Genomic DNA, 17,589 nt, shown 5'->3' on the forward strand with positions numbered 1-17,589 from the left:
GTTCATGCCACTGCGCTCCAGCCTATGTGACAGAGCAAGACCCTGTCTCAAAAAAAAAAAAAAAAAAAAAGGAAAAAAAAAAAGGAAATTGGATTGTTTGTTCTGTAGAGTTTGCCATTCTAGGGGAATTTGCTGACTAGGTCCTCAAGGTTCACTGAATATGTTCCTCTATTTTCTGTATTTCCTGAATATTGACAGCAGGATCTAGAGTAATAATCTTTTTGTGTCATGGACTTCTTTGGCAGTCTGATGAAGCCTATAGATCTGTTCTCAGAATAATCTTTTAAATATATAAAATGTAAGAGATAGAATGACAAAGGAAACCAATTACACTGAATAACAAATTATATTGTGGTTTATTTTTTGGTAAGACTACTTACAAAGTAGCAAGCAACATTCTTAAGTTTTTAATATATTTGCCAATAAATTTTCCCATAGCATATTAATTTATTCAGTTATTTTTATCTTTTGATCATGACAAAACAATCTAACATGCTTTAATCACTGAACATGCTCCAACCCAATTGCATATTATTAATTTTATCTAGTTTGACCTCAGAGAGCATAATAAGTAAATTTAGCAATTTTTTCATCAATGTTTTTAACTTATTATCATACATTATATGAACTTCCAATAGGTTTACTTTTCTTCTTGCAGAAAACATCCTTAATAATTTTTCAACTGAAGTGAGAGTCTGTGGTTAGTACTGCCTTTGTACGTCAGAAATTATCTTTACTTTGCCCGCATTTTTAAGTGATAGTTTAAAAGAATATAAAATTTCAGTAGAATTGATTTTCCCTTATCCTTCACTGTCTTCTGTTATCTAAGATGTTCATATAGTTGTCACTACTTGGTAGATAAACTGTTTTATCTAGTCTCATGGCTTTAAGTCTATCTGTCAATGACTAACAATTTTCTATCTTCAGCCTGAATCTTTCCCCTTGAGTTTGCACTAGAAGAACCAACTGCCCACGTGATGTCCATTCTTGAATGCCTGACAGGCAATTCAAACGTTAACATTTCAAAGCCAGGCCGGGCGCGGTGGCTCAAGCCTGTAATCCCAGCACTTTGGGAGGCCGAGACGGGCGGATCACGAGGTCAGGAGATCGAGACCATCCTGGCTAACATGGTGAAACCCCGTCTCTACTAAAAAATACAAAAAATTAGCCGGGCGAGATGGCGGGCGCCTGTAGTCCCAGCTACTCGGGAGGCTGAGGCAGGAGAATGGCGTAAACCCAGGAGGCGGAGCTTGCAGTGAGCCGAGATCGCGCCACTGCACTCCAGCCTGGGTGACAGAGCCAGACTCCGTCTCAAAAAAAAAATAAAAATAAAAAAAATAAAAACATTTCAAAGCCAAACTCCTCCCCAATCTTGTACCTCTTTCAGTCTTCTTTATCTCAGCTAACATCAACTTCAATCTTGCAATCACTCAAGTCAGAAACCCTGGAGTATTTCTTCACACCCTCTGTCTCATCCCCTTCTTTCCAATCACTCCATGACCATCATCTAGGTCTCACAGTCTTGTGGCTGTTTCCAGGTTCTATCCAGTTACCAAGTTCAGAATCAGACCTTTCAATTTTGGTTTCAAGTTCCTATCGCAAATATTCTACCCTAAAATGATATTCAGGAAATTGAAGATGTAATTATTGAACTATTGGATGATTCAGTTCCTTTTTTTGGTCATCAGCATTAGTCTTTCTGTTTTTGATATGTTTTCTTTTGTTGTTGTTGTTGTTTTTTTGGCCAGGCTCTTTCTATGAGCAGAATGGCTTCATCCCAGTCTTCAAGCAGTAAGCCTCGTTCTGTTCCTACATCTTGCATGGAATATTGTCAGCTCCCTTAACCCCACAGTGCTGAATATCAGATACTATAGCCTGCTCCTGGCCTTGGAGCCCAACAGGTTGGTAGCTTTGGTCACATTCCCAATTTAGTGCTTCTCCTCATTTCTGGTTTATGGAGATGCTTATACTACTTTCAAGCCTGCCCACATTTTATTTTGGTTTCTATTTTTATATTTTACCTGTCATTGCTATGCATATGAAGCAGAAGCTTCATAGTATAAGTATAAACAAAAATAGAAGTTTATACTTAGTATCAGTATAAACAAAAATAGAAGTTTACTAAGTACAAACTTCTACATTACCTTAACCAAAAATTGTTGGAGTCAGTATTTTTCATTTCATTTTCACTGACTTAAGAAATGGCACTTTCTTCCTATATATCCTCTAATTTAATCTCTTTCTCTTTATATAATACAGCCTCCCAAAATAGCAATAAACATATATAATGTGCCTATATACCTAAAAAAAACAACAACAACACAGATTTTCTGCACCACTGCATCTTTCTGAACACTGGGTTTAAATAAAAATAGATCATGCTTCCAAGCATGAAGCACTATAAGGATACCTACTGTCTAATTCCTAGTATTGACAAAAATCAACATTTCCAAATTTACAAGTGATAAAACCAGTGTGTACAAGGTGAGAAACTATTTTTACAATGTTGAGGTATTCAAGTTCTAGAAATACTCTAAATATACTTCTACCTAGGCAGAGCTGGTTAACGTGTGCTACTTTTCTCTCTTAATTCACAGATTTTTTAAAAGTACATATTTATAACTATTTGTAGACACACGTATATTGATAAATACACTAGTCTAAATATAAGTAAATGAAATTCAGGACTTTTACATAACAAGAAAATACAAGCCAACTTAGTTTACCAGGTATGCCAGCTTTTGGCTGGGTGCGGTGACTCACGCCTGTAATCTCAGCACTTTGGGAGGCCGAGGCAGGTGAATCACCTGAGGTCAGGAGTTTGAGACCAGCCTGGCCAACATGGCGAAACTCGTCTCTACTAAAAGTACAAATATGAGCTGGGTGTGGTGGCAGGTGCCTGTAATTCCAGCTACTCAGGAGGCTGAGGCAGGAGAATCGCTTGAACCTGGGAGGTGGAGGTTGCAGCGAGCCAAGATTGTGCCACTGCACTCCAGCCTGGGTGACAAGAGTGAAACTTCGTCTCAAAAAACAACAACAACAAAAAACCAGATATGCCAGCTTTTAAAGTCAAGAGATACAGTTTTTGTTTCTGGTTCTGCCATATCTTGCTTTATGAAGTCAGACAATTCAGTGTCTTCAGGTCTACTTGTTTCCTTGCCTCTAAAATTAGGATCTTATGATTCCTTGTAGTTGTGAAATACTCTGATTCTACTCTTACTACTTTTATTATTCTCAAGTTTTTTTTCTCATTTTGCAATTTGATTTAATGTTTCTACAACTTATAGTTTCTTTACAATTTAGATTCAATTTACACTGTAACTTTTAAGCAAAGATTTCACGAGGAAAAAACCCTAGATTTTCAAATAACAAATACTCTTTGCTATTAAGCAAAAATCAATTTATGGAAACATGTTAGAGAAAAAGAAAACTGATGTTTATTTTTAAAAAGAGGTCAGATTTTATTAGCACTAGTAAGGTTCGAGCTTTCAAGGTACAAGGTGATTAATGTTTTTCACGTCAACCATAAGAAGACATAATAGGAAGACATTAGTTTTCACTACCTGGGAATAAACAATAATTACATTTTTAGGCTATTAAAATGTTTCTTTCTTTCTTTCAGATTTTACCCAAATTATTCTAGGAATATCTTCAGAGATTATATCATTTTCATATTTGATGAAAAAACTTAAAAACATGGAAACTCTGTTCAAAGATAAATGAGTTTTAAGAGTCAGGCACATACCCAGGCTAGAGTAGTCTGTTTTTCTCACTATTGCTCAAATATCACTTTGATAAAATGATTTTTAAAAAATTGCAGGTAGTATATTCCTGCAAAAGTTAGAAGAATCAGACTTAAAAAATAATATGCTTTAGCTTTTCTTTGAACACAATGGCTCCTGTGAAATGCAGCAAGCTTCAGCTGCATCGCATGTGCCCAGTTGCCTCACCTCTAATTCTTTGAGGTAGTTAACTGTTGTTTCTTGTCTCATTAATATGACTAGGTCATGAGGATGCTTCAAGTTCATTGGTGAATCCACCTGCAAGCAAGCAATAAATAAACAAAGCTCAGATTCATTAATGCTTGTTTGGATTAACAAAGTCTCCTTTAATATGCTTTAAATTACTGTTCATTCACCATTGTAATCAGTGTTATTGCTCAGCAAAACTCAAGGAGTATTTCAAAGTGATCACATGTAAATGTTAGCAAAGGAAATGACAAGTTCAACAGTTGTCCTGTAAACTCCAACTTGGAAGAAAAAGCATTCAAAGTACATATCCTGACTTGACAGGTGATGTAATAGTAAAGAAGTATTTGGCAATGATTGATAAAGTAACTTCCTTAAATGATGTTTCATGCCTGTAATAATAAAAAATGAATTGTCTTGTTTTGATAGCACATTTCATATCTGAATAGGCTTGGAAGTGATAAAAGGAAAATATTAAATGCACCTCTTTTTGAAAGCTATTTGTAGAAGTCATAAATCAAAGATAATAGAAAATAACCTTGAGATTTATTACTTATTGCTCATGTTCTCTGGATCAACAAATCAAACAATTATGTTGAAGCTGTAGAAAAAATGAACACTCATATACTGGTAGCTGGCTTATAAATGTGTTCTCATTGTTTGGAGTGTCATTTGACAAAATATATCAAAATGTTACAAGTGCATAACCTTTGAGCAAAACAAAGTCTAGGAAACTATCCTACAGACATTGTTCAATAAGTAGGCAAGGATATACATAAGGATGCTCACTACAATATTTGTAGCTGCAAAAGTAAAATTAGAAACAACCTAAGTCAATCAATAAAGTGACAGAGAGACCCACTGTCCAGAGGAATGGGATACAGAAAAAATGTTAAAGCTACTGCCAGTGACCAGAGTATAAGAGCTTCACATAAGGAAGGAGGAGAAGGTGCTTAATTTACAACTCTGTCCAGACATCAAGAGATAGCTATTTAGTACATGACTCTACAGGTATTTTTAAATGAGATTTTTAGAAAAAATAAAATTGGGGGAGGGAAGGACCTGTGGAAGTGTGACAGTCCCATTCCAAAATGCCTAACCCAGGCTGAGCGTGGTGGCTCATGCCTGTAATCCCAACACTTTGCGAGGCCAAGGCAGGTGGATCACCTGAGGTCGAAAGTTTGAGACTCAAAAGTTGGAGACCAGCCTGGCCAACACGGCGAAACCTCATCTCTATTAAAAATATAAAAATTAGCTGGCATGGTGGCGCAGGACTGTAGTCCCAGCTATTCGGGAGGCTGAGGTAGGAGAATCGCTTGAACCTGGGAGGTGGAGGCTGCAGTAAGCTGAGATTGTGCCAATGCACTTCAGCCTGGACAACAGAGCGAGACTGTCTCAAAAGAACAAAAAACAAAATAAACAAAACCAAAAAACAAAATGCCTAACTAGTCTGTTTACCTGATATGTGAAGAATTGCAAGAAAGAAAAAATGAGATAAATGAAGATTGAAAGAACTATTTAAAGCATAACTTAGCTTTAGATTAAAAAGTTACTAGATAACAAAGTTTTATAATATTTGAATAGCATGGGTCTGGTCAACATTCAATTGTGAGGAAGTACTTATCATTTCCTTGAAGCTTTTAGTTCAGCAAAGATACAGAGGAGGCATAAAGATAAAAGTATTAGCAGAAGGAAGGGAGTTCACTGACAGCTGTGTTTCTCTTTTTGAGGTGACAGAAAATGGCAAAGATCTTTGACAGATAAAGGTTGACTGCAGAAGACTTACAGCCTGACATACATGTTTTCTGAGGTACTTTCAAGTTCTTAAATTTTAAGATGTATGATAACTGTCTTTGGAAAATGTTAATGTGAATTTCTCACCTCTCAAATACTTCTCCTTAGAAGATTATCAGAGTATGTTTGACAACTCTGTAAATACGGTTACATGCCAAGTAACATTTCAGTCAATGGCAAACTGCGTATGTGATGGTGGTCCCATGAGATCATGAGATTATAATACTGGGATTTTTTTTTTTTTTTTTTGAGATGGAGTCTCACTCTGTCTCCTGGGCTGGAGTGCAGTGGTGTGATCTCGACTCACTGCAAGCCTCCCTGGTTCAAGCGATTCTCCTGCCTTAGCCTCCCGAGTAGCTGGGATTACAGGCATCCGCCACTACGCCCAGCTAAGTTTTTGATTTTTAGTAGAGATGGAGTTTCACCATGTTGGCCAGCCTGGTCTCGAACTCCTGATCTTGCGATTCGCCTGCCTCGGCCCCCAAAGTCCTGGGATTATAGGCATGAGCCATGGCGCCCAACCTAATACTGTATTTTTACTGTGCCTTTTCTATGTTTAGATACACAAATACTTACCATTGTGTTACAACTGCCTACAGTACCATAACATGCTGTATAAGTTTGTAGCCTAGGTGTGTAGTAGGCTGTACCATCTAGGTGTGTGTAAGTATACTCTATGATGTTTGCACAAGGCTGAAATCACCTGATACATTTCTCAGAACACATCCCCATTTTTAAGCAATGCCATGGCCATGTTACAACATCCATTCAACCAATAAATGTTTATAAGCCAGGCCCACTATGAGTCTATGTTTAGAGTCTATGTACTCCTGTGTTATATACAACCTGTAAAAGAATGGTAATATGCCATTCAAAGTCTTTAGCATTGAAAAGAGGCGCTATAAGCCCAGAAGCAAAAAAGAGACAGGAATTAGAGAGAGGCAGGTTAAAAAGGACATAATGAACACACAAGATCTCAAAGCACTTTATGGCTTTTTCACAAAGGATAAACAACCCTACAAACTTCCACTGCTGCACAGCACAATAAATGATGCAAACAATAACCTAATTGTAAAGAAAAATTAGAATAATTTTCACTTAACTTTAAGGAGGTGAAGAAATCATGAAAAGTATTTTAGAGAAAAATTTAAACTACAGGGAAAACCTGATCAAGTACCTGGAAATCAGACTCCATGGAATTCCATTATTCAGAATGATTCATTCTCTAAGAGTTCCAAGTAAACAAAATCTGACTGTTACTGTAGCAATTTATTATAATAAGGAAAATGACAAGCCATATAAGGCAATTCAATTTCATTTTCCTTTTAATACATTATATAAGTACAAGTTGAATATTCCTTATCTGAAAATCCAAAATCCGAAATGCTCCAAAATCCGATACTTTTTGAGTTCACTGGAGCATTTTGGATTCTGCATTTTCAGATTAGGAATACTCAACCTGTACATGTATCCAATTACATATAACATGAGTAAATATTTTACTCCTATCAAATTATTTTCATGTTTTGTATTAATTAACCAAGATATGGTTAATATCTATACCTCCAATCTGGAGCCCTATCTCAACAAATTCAGTAAGTTCACATGGTAACATGGAAATATCACTCACTATATGAGGGTAATTATTTCACTGCCAAATCAGATTAAGGGTGAACATTTTAACCAATTTAAGAGTATAAACATTTTTGATGCCCTACAAAAACAAATTTGAGTCAATCACTTTTTAATTATTCTTTATGGCAGAAAACTGAACATTTCTGTTGTAACATTAATTCAAGCTCTCATGTGCAACTTATTCTTCATATATACTGCACACTTTTACTGTTTTTTAAATGGTATTCATCTGAGTACACGAAAGCAACATGGGAAACTCACTCTTCTCCAAATAGCGGTTGGAAACTGATGAATATAATCTTATTCTCCAAATAGCGGTTGGAAACTGATGAATATAATCTTAAATTATGCCATTCTTTTTTAAAAGTTTTCCCCTTAAGTTAGAAACTAGGGACAAAATAATTTAAAAATTTTAATTCAGAATTAAAGTTATTTAAATATTAAGATAATATGAAGCAAAACAGAAATCAAAATCTCCAAAGCCGCCAACATTTTGCCTCTATGTAAAATCTGAAATGGTTCTGTTGAGTATTTGTAGTGTCTGCTATGCAATATCCGTAAGTCCCTCCTTGTGGCAAAAGCACCCCACTTGCTTCCTTCCCCACATGGGAAGCCCTTGTCAGAGAATTCCTTTCCCTTGGTCATGGTGATTATTTCTAAGATACTACTCCAGTAAGGTCAGTTGGTCCTAAAGAGACTCTAATCCAGAACTTTGAGCTATTGGTAACTAGCCATCTGGTATCTACATGGGGCCTGAGAATGGGGATGAAGAAGCAAAGAAACAGAAACAGAAAAAGCGATCCTTGTTATACTATTTGAGTCCTGAATCAAACTGTATCTGCAGCCCTTAGAATCTGCCTAAACGGTCCAATGAAAACTTTACAATACAGAAAGTATTGGTGTGTTATTTCTAAACTTCCACCTAATTTTCACTGATGTCCCTCTGCCTAGGTCATCTTATTACTACTGTGGCTCTTTTAAGAGCCTCTGTGCCTTTGCACATACTGCTTCCTCTACCTGGAATGCAGTTCTATCCTTGTGCTGTACATGAAGGCCAAATGACATTTCTTTTGTGAAGACATCCTTCTCTTGAGTTCCCATAGCACTTTATACACACTTCTGTAATAGCGTTTATATTTAATTACTATATGTCTGTCTCTCCAAAACATTTTTGACCATAATCACAGCTGGTTTAAATTTAAATACACATAAATCATTCAAAATCCAGGTACCAATTTTTGCTACATATAGGTATCTATTTTTTTCAACTTTTATTTTAGGTTTGGGGGGTACATGTACACATATGTTAAATGGGTAAATTGTGTCACTGACGTTTGGTGTATAAATGATCCCACTACCCAGGTACTGAGCATAATACCTTACAGTTTTTCAACCCTTCACCTTCTAGTAGTCCCCAGCATCTACTGTTCCCATCTTTATGACTATGAGTACTCAATGTTTAGCTCCGACTTATAAGAACATGCAGTATGTGCTTTTCTGTTTATGCATTAATTTGCTTAGGACAATGGCCTCTAGTTACAGCCGTGTTATTGCAAAGGATGTAATTTCATTCTTTTTCCCCACTGCATAGTACTCCTTGATGTATATGTACCACATTTTCTTTATTCAGTCCACGGTTAATGGGCACCTAGGTTGATTCCACATCTTTGTTATTGTGAACAGCACTGTGATGAACATAGGAGTACACATGTCTTTATGGTAGAAAGATTTATTTTTCTTTGGGTATATAATCAGTACAGGAACTGCTGGATCAAATGGTAGTTCTGTTTTAAGTTCTTTGAGAAATCTCCACAGGGGCTGAACTAATTTACATTCCCATCAACTGTGTATAAGCCTTCCATTTTCTCTATAGCCTTGCCAACATCTTTTTTTTTTTTTTTTTTTTTTGGTCTTTTTAATAATAGTCATTCTGACTGGTGTGAGATGGTATCTTATTGTGGTTCTGATTTGCACTTCTCTAATGATTAGTGATGTTGAGCATTTTTTCGTATTTGTTGGCTGCATGTATGTCTTCTTTTGAGAAGTGCCTGTTCAAGTCATCTGCTCATTTTTTAATGGAGTTGTTTTTTGCTTGTTGAATTAAGTTCCTTACAGATTCTGGATATCAGATCTTTGTTGGGTGCACAGTTTGAGAATATTTTCTCCCATTCTATAGTTTTACTCTGTTGATGTTTTGCTGTGCAGAAGCTTTTTAGTTTCATTAGGTCTCACTGTCCATTTCTGGTTTGTTGCAATTGCTTTTGGGGTCTTAGTCATAAATTCTTTGCCCAGGCCTATGTCCAGAATGACATTTCCTGGGTTTTCTGCTAGGATTTTTGTAGTTTTATTTCTTATATTTAAGTCTTTAATCCATCTTGAGTTAATTTCTGTATATGGTGAAAGGTAGGGATATAGTTTCATACTTCTGCATACGGCTAGCCAGTCATCCCAGCACCATTTATTGAATAGGGAGTCCTTTCCCACAAACATTTTTTATATATTTCTTTTTCTGCCCTCAGTATGTAACTTGCTTTCAGGTATATGTTAGGCATTTAATATACTGTTGATTGATTGAGGACAGGGTCTGTTAGATACTCTGCCACATTTATTAGACACACCAACTCCATCTGCTAAAGCATTATCATTCACTGATGACTATTTGGAAAAAAAGGTAAAGTGGCTAAGCTACCAGAGATCAGAAACAAAATATGCATCTGACCAGTCTATGACTAGCTGTGTGGATTTAAACAGATCATCTTCCCTGCCTGGGCTTCTGTTTCTTCATCTATAAACTGAAGGGACACAAGCAAATAATTTCTAAAATTCCTTTTAATTTTAAAATCCTACTTCTATAAAAGATTTAACGTTACCATAAAAGTATCACATTTTTACTAGCCAGACCTATACCCCCGAAATAGTCTGATATTCAAATGAATGAAATTATCATTCTTTCAATTTGCCCATATAAATTCATACTTACTATGGGCAGGAATATTTTTCAAAGCTGTAGTTAAAAGCTTCTTTCAGGGCCGGGCACGGTGGCTCATGCCTGTAATCCCAGCACTTTGGGAGGCCGAGGCGGGCAGATCATGAGGTCAGGTGATCGAGACCATCCTGGCTAACACAGTGAAACCCCAACTCTACTAAAAATACAAAAAATTAGCCAGGCGTGCTGGCAGGCGCCTGTAGTTCCAGCTACTTGGGAGGCTGAGGCAGGAGAATGGCGTGAACCTGGGAGGCGGAGCATGCAGTGAGCAGAGATTGCGCCACTGCACTCCAGCCTGGGCAACAGAGTGAGACTCTGCCTCAAAAAAAAAAAAAAAAGCTTCTTTTAAACTGTCAATTTGTCAAATTAAACCAAGGCTCTAATTAGCAGTGGCTATTTCTGAGCAGTTAGGTTGTTCATTTTATTACAGGCAAAATCAGCCCTCTTTATCCCTAAGCTACTTAATACTAACAAAATATTTTCTAGAATTATAAACAAAATATATAGACAATATGAAGGAGAAAATAAAAATTACTTGAAATTTCACTTTCAGAGGTATCTGCTGTGAGATATATATCATATCAGGATAACTTCTACATACATACACAAACACACAGAGCTTTGTAGATAAATATTTTCACAAAAATAGGATAATCATATATCTACTATATTATTTCCTTCCTCTCTCTATTCCTCTCTACACTTTGTCAGACTTCCCAGTAAATACAGATGTCAATATTTGTAGTGGTTAATATTATTTTCCCAGGTTCCTAACTAAAATTCAGGTTTTTGGTTATTCTCCCTTTTTAACAATACTACAATGAACATCCTATACTAAAACATTTGGCTGGACACAGTGGCTCACACCTGTAATCTCAGCACTTTGGCAGGCTGAGGTGGGTGGATTACCTAAGGTCAGGAGTTCAAGACTAGCCTGACCAACATGGTGAAACCCCATCTCTACTAAAAATATAAAAATTAGCCGGGCGTAGTGGCACATGCTTGTAATCTCAGCTACTTGGGAGGCTGAGGCAGGAAAATCACTAGAATCCGGGAGGTGGAGGTTGCAGTGAGCTAAGATCGTGCCATTGCACTTCGGCCCGGTCAACAGAGTGAAACTCTGTCTCATAAATAAATAAATAAATATAAAAATAGATTAGCTGGGCGTGGTGGCAGGTCCCTGTAATCCCAGCTACTTGGGAGGCTGAGGCAGGAGAATCACTTGAACCCAGGAAGTGGAAGTTGCAGTGAAAGGAGATCATGCCACTACACTCCAGCCTGGGCAACAAGAGTGGCTCCTTCTCAAAAAAAAAAAAAAAAAACAAAACAAACCCACAAACCTTTTTAGACAGCTATCAGATTATTTCTTCCCTGTAATAGAAAGAAAGCTGTTAGGTTAAAGGAATTGCACTTTTTTTTTTTTTTTTGACATTTTTAAATTTACAGTTTTTGCTAGATTTTCTCCAGAACAGTTGAATCAACTTAAATCCCTAACAACAATGACCGAGTTCCTACACATCCTTAGGAATGCAGAAATAAGGGTGAATATATATATATATATATACACACACACACACACACACACACACACACACACTTTTTTTTTTTCTTTTTTGTTTAAAGAGATAGGGTCTTGCTCTGTCACCAAGGCTAAAGTGGAGTGGTGTGATCATAGTTCACCATAACCTTGAATGCCTGTGATCAAGCAATCCTCCCACCTTAGCCTCCGGAGTAGCTGGGACTGCAGGTGAGCTGCTGCGTCAGGCCATGAATACATTTTAGTTTCTTCCTTGGCCATATGTATTTCTTTTGTGTATGTGATATCGTAAAATATATATTTGGTCTTCCACCCCACCCACTTTTTCTTGGCATACAACTCCTAAAATCCTTAGAATCTCCAAAGTGCTGTCTTTTTGTACAGTAGTGAGTTGACTTATGGCTGGCAGCCCCTAGGTAGTTTCAGGATGGGGGAAGGTCCTTGGAAAGACTAAGGCATGATAAGGACTTTCAGCCCCACCCCTCAACCTCTGGTGAGAGAAGAGGGGCTGAAGGTTAAGTTGATCACCAGTGGCCAATGGTTTACGCAATCATGCCCATATAATAAAGCCTCCATAAAACCCCAAAAGGACTGAGTTCAGGAGATTCCAGAGAGCCGAACACGTGGAAGTTCCTGGAGAAGGCATGGAAGTTCTACACCCTTTGCCCCATACGTCGCTCTGTACATCTCTTCATCTGTATCTTTTCTAATAAAATAAACCAGTAAATATAAATAAGTTTCCTTGAGTTCTGTGAGCCACTCTGGCAAATTAACTGAACTCAAAGAGGCAGCTGTGGGAGCCCCAACTTGAAGCTGGTTGGTCAGAAGAGGCTGGGACTAAATGGGGTGGGCGGAGTCTTGTGGGACTGAACTCTCAACCTGTAGGATCTGAAGCCACTGCCAGGTAGACGTGTCAGAACTGAACTGGAAGCCACCTAGCCGGTGTCAGCTGCAGAACTGATTGGTTGCTTGGTGGTGGTGTCAGAAACGTGTTGTAAGAGAACAGTGGGAGAAACTGAGATGTTTTTTTCATTCACAGTGTACTTATAAAAAAATCTCACCTGTGATGGTTCACACCTGTAATCTTAGCACTCTGGGAGGCCAAAGAAGGAAGATCACCTGAGATCAGGAGTTCAAGACCTCCCCTCCTCCCCGAATAATACAGCAAAACCCCAACTCTACAAAACAATTTTTAAAAGTAGCTGGGTGTGGTGGCATGTGCCTGTCTTAGCTACTTGGGGGACTGATGTGGGAGAACTACTTGAGGAGTTTGAGGCTGCAGTGAGTCATGATTGTGCCACTGCACTCCAGCCTGGACAACAGAGACCCCATCTCAAACAAAACAAAACAAAACCTTGCTGCCTCTCTTTAACTATCTGACAGTTTATATATCATATTTTAAGAATGTGGTTTCTGGTTGATATGACTCTAGGTGATTATTCTCTTCTTGTCTGTGCTTTCTGACTTTTTCTACAGTGAGCATGTATTATTTAAATTTGTAAAGTGCTTATTTTTCTAATGTGCTATCCATAGGTCATCTTGTTAATACTGAAACTTTAGAACACTATGTAACATGTTTTATCGTTTTTTTTTTTTCTTCTTAAACTGTAATGACAACTATAAGGTCAAGTCTGAGGAAAAATCTCGTATTTTTCCCTCATATATTCATTTACAGAAAAAAAAATTTCTCTCACAGATAAAGGGCTAGGTAGAACACCTCAAAAATGCAACACCTTTTGTATTTTCTTGCTCCTTACCTTTCTTCCCTCAGATTTTTACCCTTGTCACAAATCTAGGTCAAAGCTATTTTCAAATGATTGCCTAAGGGACCCTTCTGTATGCGATCCCTGCCAGGCTACTATGGTGGCAAGCAAGATGAGTTTCACAGGGACAGAATGATGCAGGCAGAAAGTCTGTTGCTCCACTTCTCATGGAATTATCTCTTCAGGATTCAAGTCTAACCACCATCGGCTTGCATCTTCTTTGAGGTTTAGAGAAGTACAAGTTCACAAAATAGTAGCCCAGCTTCCACTCTTCAAAGAGATACACATGAGCTCCTGGCTATAACTGTCAAAACAAATGTGTAATATAAACAGATCTTTTACTAGAAACAGTTCATTGTATGAGATTGAGAAAACTATTATAATGAACTGCAAAGATTTGGAAATATATTTGTTAATTAGGACTTTTTGAAGCTAGAGCACTTATACAGTATTTTTGAAAAATCAGAGGCCAGGTACGGTGGCTCAGGCCTGTAATCCCAGCACTTTGGGAGGCCAAGGCGGGAGAACTCCTGTGGTCAGGAGTTTGAGACCAGCCTGGCCAACATGGTGAAACCCCGTCTCCACTAAAAATACAACAATTAGCCGGGCATGGTGGCGTGCGCTTGTAGTCCCAGCTACTCAGGAGGCTGAGGCAGGAGAATCGCTTGAACCTGGGAGGCAGAGGTTGCAGTGAACTGAGATTGCACCGCTGTACTCCAGCCTGGGTGACAAAGCGAGACTCTGTCTCAAAAAAACCAAAAAAAACCCCACAAAAAACAAAAGCAATTAGAAACCAATTTTAATCTTACAGGATATCAAGTCATCAAAGTCAAAAACAAATGTTAAATAAATGAAAATGCTAAATCTTGACTATCATCTGAATTTCCATGGCCTTATATCCCTGTTTTCTAAAGTTTTACCCTCAACTGGATTTTACCTTCTCATTTTCAGTTCCTGAAATATACAAATGGATCTTTACAGGTGCAAATTTACATAAAATAACCTAGGTATGGGACACATGTATTGCAGTTATCTATATTTGAACATCTACAGTGTTGCAGTCCATTTTATGAGAATATTCATGTCTGTAAACAATCACCATTCTCCTAATTGGTAAGCAAGTTAGTAACCATTTTCAACATGAACCAAAAATGAATAACTTCTTACAGTAGTGCTACCAGTCCACATTTTCTAATTTATGTCACCAGGACACATACAAATAACATAATTAATAAAGTAGAACATTTGTAACTATAAAAGGAAGGTAAGTGAAAAGCTGGATCAAGACACAACAGTCATGGGTTTTCTCCTTTGCATACTTGACTATATTCTTATAAACACAGACATAATGTAGCTTTGCTGTTAGAGCTGTTTTATATGTAACTCAGAAGAGACTCAAATTCCAGCAGCAAATATTTATCGGGCACAGTGGTAGGCAGAATGATGGCCCATGTCTTAATCCCTACAACCTTTGAATATATTACGTTATGTGGCAAAAGGGAATTAAGGTGTTAATCAGACTAAGGTTGCTAATCAGATTACTTTAATTAAAATAGTATCACCTGGATTATAAGGAGGCTTTAATCTAATCATAACGAACTTAAAAGTGGAATGGGGCAGTCAAAGAGAGGGATGCAACTAAGGCAGAATTGGCAAAGGACTGCAACACAGCTATCTCTGAAGATGCAGCAAAAGGGGGCCAAGAGCCAAAAAATGTGAGCAGCCTCTGGCAGCTGTAAAAAGCAAGGCAATGGACTCGCCCCTACAGCCTCCAGAAACGTATGCAGCACTGCTGTCTCCTTGATTTTAGCCCAGCGAGACGTGGGTTGGACTTCTAACCTACGGAACTGTAAGATTATAAATTAGTGTTGTTTTAAACCAGAAAGTTTGTGGTAATTTTTAATAGCAGCAATAGGATGCACCCACCAATATATGCACCCACTAAGTACCAGACATAATACTAGACATGAAGAAAGTGAGCATGAGCCTAAAAATTATTAGTCAGATAGGTTAGTCAAATATTTGAAAGGGGACACTAAAACCAGTGCCAGAAATTGAACCTTATTAGCTAGATCATTACTCAGGTGATGGCAAACTCAACAGCCAGGGAATTACTTTGATATTTCGTGCTGGAAATGACTGCTCTACAAAAAAGAGACAATCGAATATAGTTAAACTTGATTATGCATCAAAATAGTAGTATCAAATGTTGGGGGAAGATATCAGCATAACTAATTTATTTTACTGCAATCTCATCCCAACAAGTGTGAAACACGCATTAATAACAAAGGTTTAATTTGTCTATGAAGGCAACAAAACCAAACCGAAGGTTCCTTTTTGTTCATATGTCTACCGATAGCCACAACACTGCTAAGCTATGGGCAATGGAAGGAATAAGTAGTCTTTCATTAGAATCAAATTATAAACAAAGGTTTTACATATCCCAAATACTGTTGGGCATTTTCAAACACTACTGATGCAGTCTTTTAGGACAATTTTGGCATTATCTAAGAATACAAAATATAATGCATTATTTGAACCAGATAATTCCATTTCTTTCTTTTTTTTTTTTTTTTTTTTTTGAGATGGAGTCTCGCTGTGTCACCTAGGCTGGAGTGCAGTGGCGCGATCTCGGCTCAATGCAAGCTCCGCCTCCCGAGTTCATGCCATTCTCCTGCCTCAGCCTCCCGAGTAGCTGGGACTACAGGCACCTGCCACTACGTCCGGTAATTTTTTACATTTTTAGTAGAGATGGGGTTTCACCATGTTAGCCAGGATGATCTCGATCTCCTGACGTCGTGATCCGCCCACCTCGGCCTCCCAAAGTGCTGGGACTACAGGCATGAGCCACCACGCGCCACCCCAGATAATTCCATTTCTAAGAATTCATCTTACAGATACATGCATAGAAACATGCAAAGATATACATATGAGCACCTTCACTTACTACAGTATTGTATATGATAGAAAAAACCTAGAAAAAATCTAAATGTCTGTCACTAGGGGACTGATTAAATACATTACAGAATATCCATTCAACAGAACACTAAACAGTCTTAAGGAAAGAGGAGGTAGCTTTTTATTTTTGACATTGACAGATGTCTAAGTCTTGTTATTAAGTAACTAAAAGTTAGTCATGAGGGCCAGGCACAGTGGCTCACGCCTGTAATCCCAGCACTTTGGGAGGCCGAGGCGGGTGGATCACCTGAGGTCAGGAGTTCAAGACCAGCCTGGCCAATATGGTGAAACCCCATCTCTACAAAAATACAAAAATTAGCCGGGCATGATGGCGGGTGCCTGGAATCCCAGCTACCCGGAGGCTGACGTGGGAGAATCACTTGGACCTGGGAGGCGGAGGTTGCAGTGATTCCAGATCATGCCATTGCACTCTAGTCTGGGTGACAGAGCGAGACTCCATCTCAAAAAAATAATAAAACAAGAATACACAAGAAAAAGTTCATTATGACTGCTTCCAGGAAAAGGGACTGCAGTAGTTTTGAAACTTTCACCTTCATTTTGTAACATGCTGAGTAGTTTGGGAAAAAATACTTTTCAATAATAATTATGTATCTTATAGTTTTAAATTCAATTTAAAATTGAAAAAAGTTTTTTTTTTTTTTTTTTTTTTAGAAACTTGATGTTTTACAAATAAAACTACAGAAATTTTTCTTGTGTTGGTAACAATGTTCAGAACTGCAGAAAAGAAAACGGTGTGGAACGAACACATCTGAGCCTGAGTTCACACTTTGAGACTTCCCAGCTACATGGCATTGGCTAACAAGTTTAATCACGTTCAGCATAAATTTCTTTATTCAGTAGAAAGAAGATCAACACTCACACCTTACTGGGTCTGTAAGAAGATAAAATGAGATAATGGGCGCAGTGGCTCACGCCTGTAATCCCAGC

The 17,589-nt window shown here is 37.8% G+C and overlaps 1 protein-coding gene across 3 annotated transcripts in view; it reads right to left on the reverse strand.

The window, feature by feature from the left end:
• TTC17 (tetratricopeptide repeat domain 17) overlaps positions 1-17,589 on the reverse strand; it is a 139,481-nt gene that overhangs the window by 108,582 nt on the left and 13,310 nt on the right. For all 3 annotated transcript variants that reach the window (XM_050758249.1, XM_050758248.1, XM_050758250.1), the window contains exon 2: positions 3,951-4,040. In XM_050758249.1, coding sequence (XP_050614206.1) covers positions 3,951-4,040 — 90 coding nt within the window. The remainder of the gene's footprint in view (positions 1-3,950; positions 4,041-17,589) is intronic.

This window comes from Macaca thibetana, chromosome 14 (assembly GCF_024542745.1).
Source record: "Macaca thibetana thibetana isolate TM-01 chromosome 14, ASM2454274v1, whole genome shotgun sequence".
In the NCBI taxonomy this organism is placed as follows: domain Eukaryota; kingdom Metazoa; phylum Chordata; class Mammalia; order Primates; family Cercopithecidae; genus Macaca; species Macaca thibetana.